This window comes from Capricornis sumatraensis, chromosome 4, assembly GCF_032405125.1.
Source record: "Capricornis sumatraensis isolate serow.1 chromosome 4, serow.2, whole genome shotgun sequence".
NCBI lineage: Eukaryota > Metazoa > Chordata > Mammalia > Artiodactyla > Bovidae > Capricornis > Capricornis sumatraensis.
This window is the reverse complement of record NC_091072.1, coordinates 79604352-79623316: the sequence shown is the minus strand read 5'-3', so window position 1 is coordinate 79623316 and position 18965 is coordinate 79604352. Positions and strand designations below refer to the sequence as shown.

Sequence of the window (18965 nt, the reverse complement as noted above, 5' to 3'; positions counted from 1 at the left end):
GAGAGGTTTCTGCTAAGGAGGGTAGAGCGTGACACAGATCTTATTTCTGCTCATCTAAGAACTCCCAGTCCCTACTGCCTTACAACCTTATCCACAGTTGTTGGCAAACTTAAACTACCCTTTTTTTTCTCTCTCATTGTAGTAAAATATATATAACGTAAAGTTTACCGTTGTAACTGTTTTGAAGTGTATGGTTCAGTGGCATAAAACCAGTTCATGTTGTGTAACCATCCCCACCATCCATCTCCAGAGCTTGTTCATCTTGCAGAAGTGAAACTCTGCACCCATGAAACAATGGCTCCCCGTTCTTCCCTCCCACCAGCCTCTGGTATCCACCATTTACATTCTTTCCCTCTGTATTTGACTATTCAGGGACCTCGTGTAGGTGGAATCGTAGAGTATTTGGCCTTTTATCCTTGGTTGATTTCACTTAGAATATCGTTAGGATTCATCCATGTTGTTACATGTGACAGAACTAGCTTTTAAGGCTAAACAATGTTCCATTGTATGTTTTGTTGATCCATTGATCCGTGGATGAACACATATTGCTTCTACCTCTTGGCTGCTGTGAATAACACTGCCATGAACATTAGTGTACAGATATTTGAGTTCCTGCTTTCAGTTATTTTGGGTATGAACTGAAATCTCATTTTATAATCTTTTTCACATTAAATACATTGTTAAAATTTTCCATGTCATGAGTATTTTCCTCCAAAATTAAATAATTGCATTATGTATCATCATAGAGCTGTCTCCTATTTAAGAAAGCAAATATTGTTTCATAGAAATAGAATTATAAATTCAAAGGGTATGACTTGTATTGGAACTGTTGCTGCATTTGTCAGATTGCTGCCGAGCAACTTAAACAATCCATCAGTGGCAATATCTGTCCTTGCATCTTTGCTAATGTTTGGTATTAATACCTATTTTCTGTCAATTTCATAATTAGAAATGATACATCAATTCTGATTTTCCTTTTATGCAAATTTAGGGTTCAATTTTTTGGGTTAGAGTTTATGTGTAGCTGATTACTGGGGGAAATTTTGATTTGCTAATCACTCAGCTTGTGAGATTGAAGAAGGAAATGGCAACCCATTCCTGTATTCTTGCCTGGGAAATCCAGTGGAGAAGGGAGCCTGGCAGGCTACAGTCCATGGGGTCGCAGAGAGTTGAACACAACTTCTAGGGACTAAACCACTACCACAGCCGGTTTGTGAGATGCTGAGAAGTGATGAAAGTCCAGGAATCTTTCCTTTTTAGTCTTTCATTGTAAGGTAGTTGCAAGTTTTTTGCTCTATGTGTATCTGACAAGCTGCTGTAATAAAGCTTTTCTGTTATTGTGTTCTAAATATACTCTTAGTAGTTAAACTTGCATAAATCCTTACTCACAATTCAAAAATCCAAAAAGTGCTAGAAAAAAATTTTTCTGGTAATTCATGTTACAAAACCTGTCAGATCTGATGGAAAAAACCTGACCACAGCCAACATGAGCCTCCTTATGTTTTTTACTCATCCCATTAGAGTGTTCACATTTTTGGCTGCAAAACATGATCGTGGTTGAGTAAGAGATGCTGTCCCAGGCCCCGCTGAAGTTGCATAGTAATATACAATATATACAGAGAGGAGTTATTTTCTTTCTGAATTCTGAAAAATTCTGAACTTTGGCATCAAAAGTTTTAGATAAGGGAATGTGGACCTAAAGTGTTTTGTTTTTTTCCTTGTATTTTTTGTGTTCTCATCTCTCCTAGGCTTAAAAACTGATTTTGAAATCAGGCCTACTGTGGTAGGTTAAGCATGGAGTTATGACTCACATGTGCTTTGAGTTTAAAGACAATAGAAATGTATGTGTGGTGTCTTCTTTCATCCCCAGGACATGTATAATCACCGTAATCTGGGAACTGACAGATCAATGACTAGAACCAAGTTTCAGCTGAACCACAGCCGACTGCAGACTCAGGGTGGTGTTCCATTGGGAACTCTGGGGGTCTTAAGAGACTTGAAGCAGTTGGACTGTGGAGTGATAGTGATAACTTTCCAAGATGTTGTTGGAACATACCCCTATAATTGATACCACTTGTCCTTTACAGAGCATCAACCATCTTAGCCAGTGTTTTAAAAAATAATACCAAATTGAAAAATTAAATAAAAATTAGTTCAATTTTAAGATTGACTGTTGTTTATGTTATTAAATCTAAAATTTTAAAAATACGTTTGTTAAAATGATAAAGGATGCAGAAATGAAAAAGCTGACTCATAGCCATGTGGAATTGCAAGGGGCCCCAAATAGCCAAAATGATTTTGAAAAAGAAGAATAAAATTGGAGGACTCACACCTACTGATTTCAAAACTTACTAGAGATCTACTACAGTAATCAAAACAGTGAGATAACGTGCATATGGAATAAACATATAGACCAACAGCACAGAATTGAGAGTTAAGAAATTGCCCAGAAATGACCAATTGATTTTTTAAAATGGTGCCAAATACACTCAGTGTTGAAAAAAGAGTCTTTTTTTAAACAAATGTTTTTGTGATAACTGGATTCCATATGCCAAAAGAATGCAGTTGGCCCCCAACCTCACATCACATATATAAGTTAATTCAAAATGGATCAAAAACTTAAATATAAGAGCCAAAACAATAAAACTGTTAGGAGAAGATAGAGGGAAACCTTTATGACCTTGGATTTGGTAGTGGATTCTTAGATAGAGCACCAAGAGTATGGACAACAACAGCAAAACAGATAAATTGGACTTTTGAAAATGAAAACTTCAGTGCAACAGAGGATATTATTATCAAGAAAATAAAAAAAAAATAATGGTGGGAAAAACATTTGGAAATAATATATCTGATAAGCCTTTAATATCCAGAATACATAAAAAACTCTTACAGCTTTACAAAAAGACAATCCAAGTAAAAAATGAGCAAAGGACTTCAGTAGATCTTTCTCCAAAAAAGATCTTCAAATGGTCAGTTGTGCATGAAAAGATGCTTAGCATCATTTGTCATTAGGGAAATGCAAGTCAAAATCACAACATCATTTCACATATGCTAGAATGGCTAATTTTTTTAAAAAAAGAAAATTATAAGTATTGACAAGGATACGGGGAAGTTGACACCCTCCTGCATTGCTGATGGGAATGTAAAATGGTGCAGCCACCGCAGAAAACAATTTGGTGGTTCCTTGGGAAGCTAGAAATAAAATTACTGCATGACTCAGCAATTCCACTACTAGGTATATACACAGAAGAATTGAAAACAGGAGACCTAAACAAATAGGTATACACTATTGTTTCACTGCAGTATTATTCACGATAGCTGAAAGGTGGAAACAACTCAAGTGTTCATCAACAGATGAATGGATAAACAAAATGCAGTATATACCTACAATGGAATGTTATTCAACAACAAAAAAAAAAAAACAAGTTTTGATACATAATGCAACATAGAGGAACCTTGATGTGATTATGCTAAGTGAACAAAAGGACAAATATCATGATTCCACTTATATGAAACATCTAGAATAGGCAAATTCGGAGAGACAAAGGAGATTAGAGGTTACTGTGAACTAGAGGAAGGAGGAAGTATGGAGTTGTTGCTTAATGGTTCCCAGAGTTTCTGGGGTGATTTTTAAAAAAGAAAAAATTTTGGAAACAGTGGTTATGATTGCACAACATTGTGAACAGAGTTAATGCCACCAAATTGTACACTTAAGAATGATTTATATGGCAATTTTTGTGATGTATATTATGTTACTACAATAAAACTTTTTTAGATGATGAAGAAACTGATAAACTCAATTAGAATCTGATAGGTTTGTGATATATATTGGCCTTTCCTAGAAAAGCATTAGCTCATCTGGTTGGGATGTGAGAATGAATAATGTGAGTTCAAAAAGAGACATGTTTAACTTCCAGGAATATCTTTGGAGCTGACTTATTGGGAGAGGGTTGTGGGAATAGGGAGAGGGTACTGAGAGGAACTGAAACAACACTAAGCATCACTGGGAATGTAATAAGATGGAGAAATTACATTTCCTGGAGCTCTTCTCAGGAACAGTATTGTTATTTGTGGATGGAGGAAATCCTTAGAGTTGCCACTTCGGGTAGGGCTGGGAGGATGAGATGCCCAAGGCACTCACCGAATTGTCCGTTTCCTTCTTCCATGGTGTCTTCTGTGCTGCAGGTAGGAAATGTTTCTGGCTGATATTTTGCTGGATCAGTGGGTAGGGTGGAGGAGAGGCAGACTCCCTTCTCTTTATGAATATTGTCCAAACACTAGAAGACTGCTGTCTTGAAGGGACATTCTCCTGTTGGCCTGTTTTGTATGTGGATATATCTCAGTGTGGATCAATGCAATATATTTCTGGAAATATAAAATACCTTTATTTATTATTACATAGATAATTAAGTTCATTTTGAGGAACTGAGCACTCGTAACTTTTCTAGACTGACAAACGCTTATAATTCATTCCATCATTTGTTCATTGCCCAATGGAGCATCCTTAATATGCTAAGTATTGTTCCAGGTTCTAAGGAAGTAAAGGAGCTTAAGACAGTGGCTTGCTCTCTAAGAGCTCATAGACCAAGTGGAGAACAAAATCAAGTCATGATCATACAGTGTGATAATGAGATGGATAGCCTTTCTCTCTCTGTTTCTCACCCAGATTTTCTCTTCTTGGAGGTAGCCAGTTTGTGAGAAAGTAGGCATGGCAACCTACTGCAGTGCTCTTGTTTGGGGAATCCCATGGACAGAGAAGCCTGGAGGGCTACAGTCCATGGGGTCATAAAGAGTCAGACACAGCTGAAGTGACTTAGCATGCACACACATTACTCTGTGATTGAGATGCTGTTCAGTATAAGCTGCAAATTAATTTATTTAAAATAATCACTCAATTTTATATCTCTTTTCTATACTTAAATGAGAAGACCAACTGAAAAATACCATATTTTAATATTAATAGCTAGTAATACAGTAATTCAGTTTTTGATTCCATAGCGACACAATGGATTTTATTAATACTAGACTTGCAAAGTTTAGTGATTTTGTTACCAAGGGAATATTTCATGCAAAGATAGGCACAATAAAGGACACAAATGATATGGACCTAACAGAAGCAGAAGGTATTAAGAAGAGGTGGCAAGACTACACAGAAGAACTATACAAAAAAAATATTCATGACCTAGATAACCACAATGGTGTGATCACTCACCTAGAGCCAGATATCCTGGAATGTGAAGTCAAGTGGGCCTTAAGAAGCATCACTATGAACAAAGCCAGTGAAGGCGATGGAATTCCAGTTGAGCTATTTCAAATCCTAAAAGAAGATGCTGTGAAAATATTGCACTCAATATGTCAGCAAATTTGCAAACTCAGCTATGGCCACAGGACTGGAAAAGGTCAGTTTTCATTCCAATCCCAAAGAAAGGCAATGCCAAAGAATGCTCAAAATACCACACAATTGCACTCATCTCACATGCTAGTAAAGTAATGCTCAAAATTCTCCAAGCCAGCCTTCAACAGTTCATGAGTCATGAAATTCCAGACCTTTAAGCTGGATCTAGAAAAGTCAGAGGAACCAGAGATCAAATTGCCAACATCCCTTGGATCATCAAAATAGCAAGAGGGTTCCAGAAAAAATATCAACTGCTTTATTGATTACGCCAAAGCGTTTGTGTGGATCACAACAAATTGTAGAAAATTCTTAAGGAGATGGGAATACCAGACCACCTGATCTGCCTCCTGAGAAATCTGTATGCAGTTCAAGAAGCAACAGTTAGAACTGGATGTGGAACAAAAGACTGGTTCCAAATCAGGAAAGGAATACATCAAGGCTGTATATTGTCACTCTGCTTATTTAAGTTATATGCAGAGGACATTATGCAAAATGCTGGGATGGATGAAGCATAAGCTGGAATCAAGATTGCTGGGAGAAATATCAATAACCTCAGATACTAAAGAGCCTCTTGATGAAAGTGAAAGAGGAGAGTGAAAAAGTTGACTTAAAACTCAGCATTCGAAAAACAAAGATCATGGCATCCAATCCCATCACTTCATGGCAAATAGATGGGGAAACAGTGGAAACAGTGACAGACTTTATTTTCTTGGGCTTCAAAATCACTGCAGATGGTGACTGCAGCGATGAGATTAAAAGATACTTGCTCCTTGGTAGAAAAGTTATGACCAACCTAGTCAGTATATTAAGAAGCAGAGACATTACTTTGCCGACAAATGTCCTTCTAGTCAAAGCTATGGTTTTTCCAGTAGTCACGTAATGATGTGAGAGTTGGATTATAAAGATAGCTGAGTGCCAAAGAATTGATACTTTTAAACTGTGGTGTTGAAGAAGACTCTTGAGAGTCCCTTGGACTGCAAGAATATCCAGCCAGTCCATCCTAAAGGAAATCAGTCCTGAATATTCTTTGGAAGGACTGATGCTGAAGCTGAAACTCCAATACTTTGGCCACCTGATGCGAAGAGCTGACTCATTTGCAAAGACCCTGATGCTGGGAAAGATTGAAGGTTGGAGGAGGAGGGAATGACAGAGGATGAGATGGTTGGATGGCCTCAGCGACTCGATGGACATGAGTTTGAGCAATCTCCGGAATATGATGATGGACAGCGAAGCCTGGTGTGCTGGAGTCCATGGGGTCGCAAAGAGTCAGACACGACTGAGTGACTGAACTGAACTGAGACCTGCAAAGTGCTGTAAGACCATGAGGTTGAGACAACTAATTTAACCTTAACATAAATGGTGACATTGAAATAAAAATTTAAACAAAGGGTAAAATGGAGTTGAGAGGAAGGCATTCTAGACCAAATGTACTTAAGATAAGGTTGAATATAAAAAGGATAAAACTTGATGACTGATTAAATATCAAAAATGGGGAAAAGAAAAGTAAAAAACAGCTCAACTCTAGTTTGAGTGGTTGAATTGATGATAATACATTAATCAAGAAGGCAGATACAACATGGGGAATTCTGAAACAAGGCAGTTTTTACCATAATGTAGAGAGTGTATTTATTAATTTTCTAAATTACTTGATGGGTAGGTATTAATAGTACTAGGTCCCAGTCATGACTCCAAAAAAACTCTAGAAAAAAAGAGAAAATTCTTGCCCTAACAAATTTGACATATCCGTTAGTGGTTTTTTTGTTTGTTGCCTTCTTCTCACTTTAGCTATTTTTTTTCACTTCCAGAATTATCTGAGAGGTGGGGGTGCACACTTTTATCTTTCTGAGGATGGGAAAAACAGAACTCTAAGTGAATCCATGAAATTCGATTTGGAATTTGCATTCCAGGAATGATTAGAGGAGAATGCCACAGTTTTTTTTTTTTCATTTAAATAGTATTGTCATTGAGTTTATATGCTTGTAAAAGCTGTGGTAAGAGACTGATCCATCCAGATTCAGGAAAGTGGGAAAACATTTCCTGATTCACATTTCTTTTCATTGAAAGCAATAACCAACAGTCTTTAAGACATTGAGGTCATTTAAAAATATTTGCTGAATTAGTGTTATCTTTTTCTATGTTTAAACTTTTATTATGTTAAAAAAGAGAATGATTGGTAGAGATAAAGAATGAAGTTTAAAAAAAGTAGTTACGTAGTATTAATATTTAACAGTCTTCAAGTCACTTTTATATATGTATCAGTTAGTTTATTTTTCACTTTCTGATGTAGGTTTTATAGAAAGTGAAAATGTTAGTCACTTAGTGATGTCCAACTATTTGCGACCCCATGGACTGTAGCCTGCTAGGCTCCTCTGTCCATGGAGTTCTCCAGGCAGGAATACTAGAGTAGGTAGCCATTCCGTTCTCCAGGGGTCTTCACAACACAGGGATGGAACCTGGGTCTCCTGCATTGCACGCAGATTCTTAACTATCTAAGCCACCAGAGAAGCCTGTAGATATTATAATCTACATTTTAATGGTGAGGAAACTGAGACTTAAGGTTGATGGGTTGATGGATGTGCCTGAAGCCACAGGGTTATACTGCATAGAGGTTTTATGAATCAAGCCCATTGCCCTGGGTAGTAGAACACCGCCATCTTAGCCTGGAAAGAAATTCTCCTGTCTTTGTCTTTTATATTTCATTATTAACTTTCTTTTCATTGATAATGACTCTTTGGCCCCATTTTAGAATTGCAGTTAATATTTTGAGGCCTATAATCTGTAAATTTACAGCCTCTGGAAATAGGGAAAAGAGATTTTCACTTACCTGTCATCAAAATTCAGTAGATCCTGTGAAACTGAGGCCAGAGGAAGAGACGCTGGAACCTGGAGACCAAGTATGATACCATAGGATGATAGACGTAGGGTGTAGGCTTAGCCTTAGGTGGTGTGGGGATGGAGACTGGGCAAGCCTGCATTATATCTGGATATTATGGAGTGATAGGAAATGGTGGTCCAAGTGTGTAGTTTCTTTAAAAATAGTGGCTGGTGGGTGTTGGTATTCAGGTCACATATTAGATACATGTGATATCCAGTTTTCATAGACTTGTAGTCCAGTGGGCAAAGGGAATTTCAGGTATAGGACTACCTGGCAGATCACTAGACATCCTGCCCAATCTGAATACCTGAATGTATCTTCATATCCTAACGTGATATGGGCCATTCTTTTAACATTTCTTTAATTGTACATTCACTAAATCATGGGATTCCTGAGGACAGTTTCTATGCCATCTTCATCCTGATATTTGTACTTATACCGCTTAGCTCCATTCTTGGCACATGAATATCTTTAATTACTTGTCAGGATATTGTATTTGTTTATTTTGTGGAGCTTTTCTATTAATTTTTCTAATTGTGAATGCTATATCAATAAATTTCACTGCGTTTTTTTCATTATTTGCTTTTCAAGAAACTTTTCTGACTTATAGTGCTAATTTAATTTCTTATCAACTAATATTTAGCATTAGAGGGCTTCTTGGAATTATTTAGAGCAGTTTAGGAGACATTAGTATATTAAAAAAGGTGTACAATTTTGGAATTAGGTTCCCATTATATCACTTCTAGTGGTTGATTTCAGGCAACTAATAACCTGCAATTTTTCATCATCTGTGAAAACAAGGATAAAAAGAAGATGAAGTAAGATCAAACCTTTAGAAGTGCCAGACATTTTATAATACACCCAGGGAGTTTCTGTTTACATTTCTTTATATCATGATATAAAGATATAATTATGTATTATATATGATATAATGATTTTTTATAATATAATCATGACATGATATGATTAGGTTCTGTGTACAAGAACTTAATTTATGTTTAGATAATGTTTTATTTTTTACAACATGCTTTTGAATTGTCATTCGTGTTCCTTGCACAACCTGTGAGATAACCAGGGGAAGTAATTTTATCACTGGTTTCAGATAAACTGAGAATAAGTCATTGCCCAGGATCATGCAGCTAAGTTGCAAATCAACCCAGTCAGTCTCCTTAATTCATGCCCTTTGCACCTGGCCATCGTCTGTTTTTCTCTGCAGTCTCTCATATACTTGCTATTGCTCTGATGATTTCAGTCACAACCAGTCGCCATGAAGAACATGTCATTTGAACCCAATGGCCTGCTGTACTGATGCTTTGTGTATGCCTAATTCTGATTACTTTTATTGTGGGGACACTGCTTAGCAGGCACTCTGGGTCTTACCCATGAGGTTCTCGTGAGGTCATTTTGTGTTTTCTGATGGATGATAGATTATCTAAGTTATAAAATATAGATAAGGGATCTTTTTATTACACATTTTAAGTAAATCTTACTCATCTTTGCTGTAGAAGTTTTCTCTTCATTTTGCAATTGGAATGATTTCCATTTCTGATTGATGGACAAGTAATCAGGTGAACTGCAACTTTCTGCTGAGGTTTCTACTGTTTTCTTATTAACCCATTATTATGAGTGGACTTCTACACATTTCTATTGGGCCCTTCATGGATGTCGCAACTATTACTACCAATGACTTTATTCCTTTAATCTTACTATAGTAACTGCATTGATAAAGTTTTAAAACTTTTTTTTTTTAATTTCAAACTAATTGTTATGTGATTCATAAAGTTAGGAAAACTAAATAGTGGATTTCTTTTGACCAAATCCTCAATTATTTGAGTTTTGCTAGTAATAAATCAGTTGATATCTGTGTATACTGTGTTTTCTTTGGTAGTCCTACAATACTCCACTAGTCTGTCTAGCCTAGCACTTAACTAATTATCCTAAAAATAGCATTTATCATGCTTCAAATTCCTTTACTCAAGAAGAGGCAACTTTGGTTCTTCTTGGTATCCCCAGGGCCTAAGAAGACAATGACTGTGCAAAATATGTATAAACTGGGCAATGAATGTTTGTTGAACCTGATTTCCAATTGAACTCTAATTTCACATCCATACAAAATGTTATTGACATGTCAAGGCAAAGACTTTTCATAGAATAACCAGTTTTCTCAGCAGCTCTGATGAACAGATAACATAGAAGTCCCACATGCTTTTTATATTCCAAGTGCCAGAACTAAATGAGCTAATCATGACGCCATTCAAGGAGGTACTTCTGTAGTACAAAGTGAAGCATTATGGCAATGCTAAGAATGCATTCCCAAATATTACATTTTAAAATGACTTATATCAAGAAGAAAACAAAATGAACATTTTTGCCTTTTTAGAATTTTTTCCCTCTGATTCTGCACCTATTTTGATAAAAAGCCCTCAAAGTGTCACCTTGATTTTGACTATTTTTGCTGAGAAATGAAGTTTTTCAACTATGTTAGATTACCAGAAATGAGAATGTCAAAGAGTAAACAGGGCCCCTTAGTAGGGAAGTATAATTATCATATTAGCATCATAAATCATTTGCTTCTCAGTACTACATTAGGTCATGAGAGCAACAGCTGCAGCTTTGTTCTACCTAGATGATGTTTCAATAAAGCCATTTCTGTTTTATTCACTTAAATTTACAGTTTTTCCTTTGCATTGACATTAACTAGTGAATCTATTAGTTTCCATTACCAGCAGAATAACTGAAACTATAAACAGTTCTATATTTTCTCTCTCAAATACTGTCAAGCTGCATAGATGCCTTTAATTTGATAGAACATCTGGATAATACATCTGCTTTCTTCTCTGTGTATAGGCAAAATTTGTACTTTCTTAAGCTTATCCTTTCATTTAAAAGAAAAAATCACTGGTAGCAGCTCTGTCCCGTCTGCTGACCCCAGGTACATAATGGATAAACTGAGCATCTATTTATAAAAGAATACAGATAAGATGCAAAATCAAGTCATCCCTTCAGATTGATGGTAATCATTTAAAAAAATACCTGCAGTATTATGTTTCATTGACTTGGTAGTTCTGCCAGAAAAAAAAGATGAATCATAAATACCACAGGTATAATTTATTCAATATCTATGTTACTTCTGTGAAAAGGTTGGATCTTTTCTTTTTCCTCTAAACCAAACTACAAAACACCAGTTGATAACCCATCCTCATAGCCACTAGTCTAAACATATATTTTGACAACTTTTAAAGGTGATCTGCAAGCATGTAATTATGTTGGACAACTCTTGGTCTGATGTTGAAATAACCAGTTTATTCCAGTTCCCTGAGTGCTGGGAGCCAGCGTGAGGAATTCCACCTGTGACAAGGTCATGCGGTAGAGGCCTTGATGGGCAAGGTGAATCAGGCCTCCCCCTGGTATTTCCTGAGCATGTACCCCCCAAAAATAAGAATATGCCTGCCTTATTGTATCGTACTTTTCTGACACTGTCTGGAAAAAGTTAATTCAGGGCTTCAGTCTCCTGCAAAAGAATGTCTCGGCTTAAAACCCCCTCTGATAACTCTCTAGTTTGCCTAACAGGTTCCCCCGGACCTCTTACAGCTTGTGAATTGCTTGCAGCCCCCCATCCGCGAGAGGAACAAAGCTTAAAAACATGTTAAAGATACAGAGCCCTTTCTAAAGAGCCAAAAATCATATTGGTGACAGGATTTCACTGTTGACTCAATGATTGCTGCCAGGCCTCCGTATTGTTTATCTTTTAGGCACCTGGGAGGATGTTAATCAATGTAAATGGGATATGAAAAGGATATATAATAGTTTTGATGTTAACAACACTAGACCTCTGAGTTAATTACTTTTATTATAATCACTGTACTCCTTTTACTTGTTATAAATTGCTGTATCTTTGCTATGTAAGAATGTAACTTTATTTAGTGCTTTCTGAGAGTGGCACCAGACTTTGGGAAGAACACCACAAATAAGTCTTACGGTTGACAAACCCTTATCAGAAAAAAGGCTGTAAAATGTTAATTGGCCCTTTTGGCTGGAAGATGATGTAAGTCACCTAAGAGAGAGAAAAGCCTGGTTTTGATAAGCGTCTGGGCTGCTAACGCTGCATAACTTTGTATTACTCACTGATCTCCATGTATAATCAAAAGTATAAAAGGCCTTGAAGGACAATGGAGGTGGGGCCAGTCATTGGAAGGACCGGTTTCCCCCGTGTCTCCTCTTTACTCTGATTTCAGGCTGAATTCCCATCTGGGGCGTGGAGGCTCGCTGTGTCTACTTACTTGTCCTGGCTTCTAAGATCCGTAAGAGAGAGAGCTCAAGGCGGGGCACTCTCCGATATTGAAACAGACGCTTTTGGCCTATCGTAGATGGTGCAAGCTCCTTGTCTGGAACTTTATTGGCTTTCCACATAAACCAAGTTATTCAGCCTCTTTTCTCCACTTAATTTTACTACTACACTGTTTCTTCCTAATCTAATCTTATATTAATAAATAAATAAGTTTTTTCCTCACCTACTCCATCTCACCTTTGAATCACCCTGGATCCACTGGGGCTGGAGCCCGGCACCTGAGTGTAACAGACTGTGCGGTACTTTCTGTCGTCCACCAGAGTTCTCAGGAGCACCTTACTTTTGGCTCAGGTCTCAGCTCTGTAAGCCTTGCTTGGCTCCCCTCATCTGTTTCTTGTTTCTGCTTTGGTTCACTGTGATGAACTCAGTTTTTCAGAAGCATTAGAATCATTTGTGTCCTTTTCTACTGGCATTTTCTTGCAATCCATAGGATTACAATTCATAGGATTATAGTGGGCAAGATTCTGAGTGAACCTAAGATCTAATCCCAATATTGGGGTGGTGAAGTGCCAAAGCTAAGTAGCTGAATTGTTGACTGATAGTTTGGTTTTGTTAAACAGTCACTTAGAGGTCTCTTAGTGACCTTCACCTATACATATCCAGCTGTCCTTTGGGCCATTGAAGGGAATTATTCTGGTTCTATAGGAACCTAGCCTTTTGTTCACAAAATCCTCTAATGGATTTTTTAAAAATTAATATGCAATTAAAAGTCACTGCATTTCATAACATTAAAAGTAATTTAACATAACTTAATGCTTATTCCATGCTCAGTCTCCCTAGTTTTGATAAACAAAAACCTTTACAGCTAGTTTCTTGAAGTTAGGATCCAGTTGAGTACCACATGTAGCTAGTGGTTGTTGAGATATTGTGATTTGTAATAAGTGTATATTTACTCTTCCTTGGTTCTTGGCACAGAGCTCATTTTTTTTTAATTTTTAATTTTTTGGTCATGCTGTGCAGCATGCAGGATCTTATTTCCCTAATCAGGGACTGAACCCTCATCCCCTGCATTAGAAGCACAGAGTCTTAACCACTGGACCACCAGGGAAGTCCCAAGGGTGACTTATTTATTTATTTACATTTATTTATTTTTGACCGTACCTTGTGGCTTGTGGGATTTTAGTTCCCTGACCAGGGATGGAAGCAGTGAGAGCCTGGAACTCAAGCCACTAGACTCTGGGGAATTCTCACGGAGCTCCTTTTTAAAAAACACTTGGAATTTCCTAAGTGATGAAAGGGATAAAGATGCCTTTTATTATGTTAATAAGATGCTCTGATAGCCCCTAGGTAACCAAAGGAGGGGCGGGGGGCTGGCTACCTGGGGAACCCACAAAGTGATTTGACGATAGAAATTTTCAGTTCCACCTCCCTGGCCCCTGGGTAGGGGAGAGGACAAGTTGAATCAGTTGCCAATGGCCACTGATCATCAATCAGTCATGCTTCTGTAATGAAGCCTCCATTGGGCTTGCCTTGTTGCTCAGATGGTAAAGAATCTGCCTGCAGTGTGGGGGAAGGTTCGATCCCTGTGTTGGGAAGATCGCCTGGAGAAGGGAAAGGTTACCCACTCCAGTATTCTGGACTGGAGAATTCCATGGACTGTATAGTCCGCAGGTTCGCGGAGTCAAAAACAACTGAGTGACTTCCATGTATACACGTATAAAAACCTCAAAGGACCAGATTTGGAGAGCTTCAGGTTGGGGAACACGTGGAGATGCGGGGAGAGCGGTGCACCTGGAAAGGTGTGGAAGCTCTGCCCCTGTCCCCACACCCCCTTCCCCTGTACCTCTGCATCTGGCTGTGCATCTCTGGCCTTCATAACATCCTTTGTAACACACTGGTAAGTGTGAGTAAATGTGTCTCTGAATTTTGTGAGCCACTCTTAACAAATTAGTTGAACCTAAGGAGAGGGTGGTGGGAACCTCTGATTTATAGAGCTGGTTAGTCAGAAGCACAGGTGGCAACCTGGACTTCCAGTTGGCATTTGCAATGGGGGCAGTCTTGAGGCCGTACATATGCTGTGCAGTCTGATGCTACGTTCAGGTAGATCGTGTCAGAACTGAATTAATTGTTTGGTGGCATGGGAAAAAACACACACTGGAGTTCTGTTCCTTAGGGCTCTTTATTTATTTATTTATTCATTCATTTTTAATTGAAGGATAATTGCTTCACAATATTGTATTGGTTTTTGCCATACATCAACGTGAATCAGCCATAGGTATTCATATGTCCGTGTCTCACCTCCCAGCTCATCCTACCCCTCTAGGTGGTCACGGGACACTGTCTGAAGCTCCTTAGGGTTCTTCAGATCTCTAATACTCAGCATATTTCATGTCATTGATGTGTTGAAGAGGCTGGATCTGTTGATACATGAGATTATTTAAATACGTAATAATATTTAAGATCATTTATGTTAGTTTATTTAACAAAGAACATTTTCCTATATGGCCAAAATTGCAATATCACACTTATTGATATTAATATAATCCAATGCTTAATCAATAATCAAATTTTCCTGATTTTGTTTGGAAATCTTTCATATCTGGATCGTTTAAAGCAGGATCCAGCCCAGAACCACACTCTTCAGATGATTGTTTTGTTCTCTTAATGTGGCTTAATCTGGAACAGTCCCTTTTATTCACATCAGGAACTGGTTTACAAGAGGAGACTAGTGTCTTGCAAAATGACCCACTCTCTGAATTTGGCTTCTTTATCTCTCTAACACTGTACTGTCCAATGTAGTAACCACTGGTCCCATTAAGTTATTGAGGTTTTGAAATGTGGCTAGTTCACACTGAGATGTTGTGAGTAAAAGACTAATACCCACAAATGTAAAATATTTAACTAATAATTTTTATATTGAATATACACACTGAAATGATAATCTAGGTATATCAGGTTAAATAAATCTTATTGCTAAAAATAATTTTACCTATTTATTTTTCTTAATGTAGCTACTAGAACATTTCGTTTGGCTCCCAGTGTATTTCTATTAGATAGTGCTTTTCAGCAGATTTTGAAATTACTACCCTAAAATGATTTCACATCAGTTTCCTGAGACATAGTAGAGGAAAAAAGGACATCAATAGGCTAAAGTGTTCCTGAACTAGAATTGTATAACATTTAGTTGCTGTGTCCTTACATGTAGAAGCTAAATGATTTTCCATGGTAGATCTAGCCCAGAGCATTTTAAGACCTAATATCCTATAAACATGGCATTGTCCAATAGATGAAACAGCTGCTGAAGATTTTGAGTGTCCTGGTACCTGAAAGCATTAAATAATGTCAGTTTGTAAGTGTGCCACAGGCACGGTAATTAATCTGATGCTGCTGACTTAAAGGCGAAAAAAAAAATGTATGCAAGTCAATGAAAGTTCATGCTCATTTATTTTTCCGTTTGTTTCTTTTCAGCCTTGGAAAACCTTGAACAGACAATTGTCTCTGGTTTTGGATCATTGGAAAGTCAGCAGGACTTCCGAACCCCGGAGTTTGTGAGTACTACTACTCTATCTTAAATTTGTATCAGTTACCTAGAGAAAGAGGGTTTGTTTGTTTTAAACTGAGTTCCTGCTTTCAGGGGCTCTAGGTCTGGCACAGGTCTGGCTGGTAGGAATGTGTGTGCCAAGCTCTGGTCCTCTGGGGAGCAGGTTCCGGAGGTAGTGTCTTGGCATCATGCACTGTAAGCTCGCTCTTCATGCTGCTTCTAATGACGAATGAGAACTCTGCAGTAAAATGGCATCATGTTTCTAAAACTCCCCCTTTATTCATTGGCACCCTTACTACACTTTCTGCTGTCAGTAACCCTGGAAACCAGTCTTTACTGAGCACATCCAGGACATTGACCAGTCCAATTCATGTTTCATTCTGGAGTTTTCAGTCACACAACCTGTATGGGTACGTCTTGTAGGGCTATTCTATTGGTTGTTTCTGCTAAGAAGGGGACTAAATGCTCTCACTAAATTAGACTCATTAAAAATCAGCCATGGTTCCTACCCTCAAGGAATTAAAAATCTTATTAGATACTACTGTGATTGTATTAATGCCTTGTTTAAAGAAAATTAAGCACATAGGATGCCTGGTGCAGAATGTCCTTGCTGACTGGATTTTATGTTGGGCTCTTGGAAGAGAGGGATGAGAAGAAGTGTTTCTCTGACTCATGTACCATGTTATTGCACCAGATATGTGAGGAGAGCATGCCGGGATGCACCTAGATTTACTTTTTGCCCCCCTGCTGCAAATGGCTTGTCCACCACATTAGCAATGGAAAAAATCTGTTTTTCAAATTTATTTTCAAAATACGATATATAATCACCTCTCCAGTAATTGGCAGAGCACAGTTATTATTGATAGTGACAAAAAACAAACAAACAAAAAAAACCGCACCCCACCTCATGATGTGGTTTCCTTCTTCTCATTGATTCTTTAAGAATCGCCCCTGCCATTCAGCCAAGAGTAAGGAAACCAGCCAGGGCTCTGGACTGAAAAAGGATCGCATATGAGACTCTATTCATGGTGCCATTTTATTTTAAAGTGTGGGACTCCTGTGGTGTACTCGCAGATTGCCTACTGTGAAAATCACTTGGATATAATAGAAAGACATAGTATTCAATGACTTCCCTATTATATTCAGCGAGATTTTCAGCGAGGCAAAATTGTGACTACTCACCAATATTCCCACATCTTAAAGTAGCAGAGCAGTTTTTGGTTTTTCCGATTTCTGCCATTACAGCCCCAAAGGAGAACTGACACAGATTTTTCTTTTCATGTTTGAGTATGATACTGGCACAGCCTCATGAAGCTGGTCTTTTTCTGTTTTGTTATTTTCTTAACTGCTTTTTACGGATAATCTTTAAGCAACATGTGTGCAGCTCTAAAAAGAGCTGTGTGCAGTAATGACTACATATTCTTTAAGGCATGACAGTGGAAAACAAAAATATGGAGACAACCTAAAAATCTCTTTTCAGCATGGGTTTTCTAAGACTCATTGTTAAGACAAGGGTCCCCAAAAGGAAGCGTAGCCTATGATCCTCGAGTTCCACCCCTGGTCATTCTAGGCTAGTCTCACCAGTCTTCACACTTTGATAAGGGAAAAGTGGTGGGTTAGCATTGAAGTGGAAGATTACCAGTGTAATTCCCAGTAGACTGTAGCAAAGACACTGCTGAGGCATGCCAATTTCAAACATCATTATTACATACTGAAATCTGTTTTATTTTCACACGAGGGATTGGTGGGGACAATGCCTGGTAAACACATACAGTTTTCCACTGTCATACCTTAAAGAATATGTAGAGTCATTTCTGTAGACCACATGATGGCGCTGAAATTGTTAATCAAGAATTTTCTTATTTGAGTGGCTGATATCAGATCTCTATGTCCTGGCTAGTATTTTTCTCTAATTGTGTGTTCATATTGTATTCAGGGAGGAATTTGTGATTTTCTTGCATTTTATAGACTTTCACATGTACTTCTGTTTTATTGACTGTGCCAAAGCCTTTGACTGTGTGGATCACAGCAAACGGTAGAAAATTCTTCAAGAGAGGGAATACCAGACCACTTGACCTGCCTCTTGAGAAATCTGCATGCAGGTCAGGAAGCAAGTTAGAACTGGACATGGAACAACAGACTGGTTCCACATCGGAAAAGGAGTTCGTCAAGGCTGTATATTGTCACCCTGCTTATTTAACTGATATGCAGAGTACATCATGAGAAACGCTGGACTGGATGAAGCACAAGCTGGAATCAAGATTGCTGGAAGAAATATCAATAACCTTAGATATGCAGATGACATCACACTTATGGCAGAAATTGAAGAAGAACTAAAAAACCTCTTGATGAAAGTGAAAGAGGAGAGTGAAAAAATGGGCTTAAAGCTCAACATTTAGAAAACGAAGATCATGGCATCCGGTCCCATCACTTCATGGGAAATAGATGGGGAAACAGTGGAAACAGTGACAGACTTTATTTTCTTGGGCTTTAAAATCACTGCAGATGGTGACTGCAGCCATGGGATTAAAAGATGCTTACTCCTTGAAAGAAAAGTTATGACCAACCTAGATAGCATATTAAAAAGCAGAGACATCACTTTGCCAACAAAGGTCTGTCTAGTCAAAGCCATGGTTTTCCAGTAGTCATGTATGGATGTGAGAACTGGACTATAAAGAAAGCTGAGCACCAAAGAATTGATGCTTTTGAACTGTGGTGTTGGAGAAGACTCTTGAGAGTCCCTTGGACTGCAAGGAGATCCAACCAGTCCATTCTAAAGGAGATCAGTCCTGAATGTTCATTGGAAGGACTGATGCTGAAGCTGAAACTCCAATAATTTGGCCACCTAATGTGAAGAACTAACTTA

At 37.9% G+C, this 18965-nt stretch overlaps 1 protein-coding gene across 1 annotated transcript in view; it reads left to right on the top strand.

Moving 5' to 3' along the window:
- Positions 1-14329: 14329 nt before the first annotated feature.
- Positions 14330-18965, top strand: part of ANO6 (anoctamin 6) — a 134118-nt gene continuing 129482 nt past the window's right edge. The window contains exons 1-2 of the mRNA XM_068971442.1: positions 14330-14444; positions 16027-16106. Of these exons, the coding sequence (XP_068827543.1) occupies positions 14330-14444; positions 16027-16106 (195 nt within the window). The remainder of the gene's footprint in view (positions 14445-16026; positions 16107-18965) is intronic.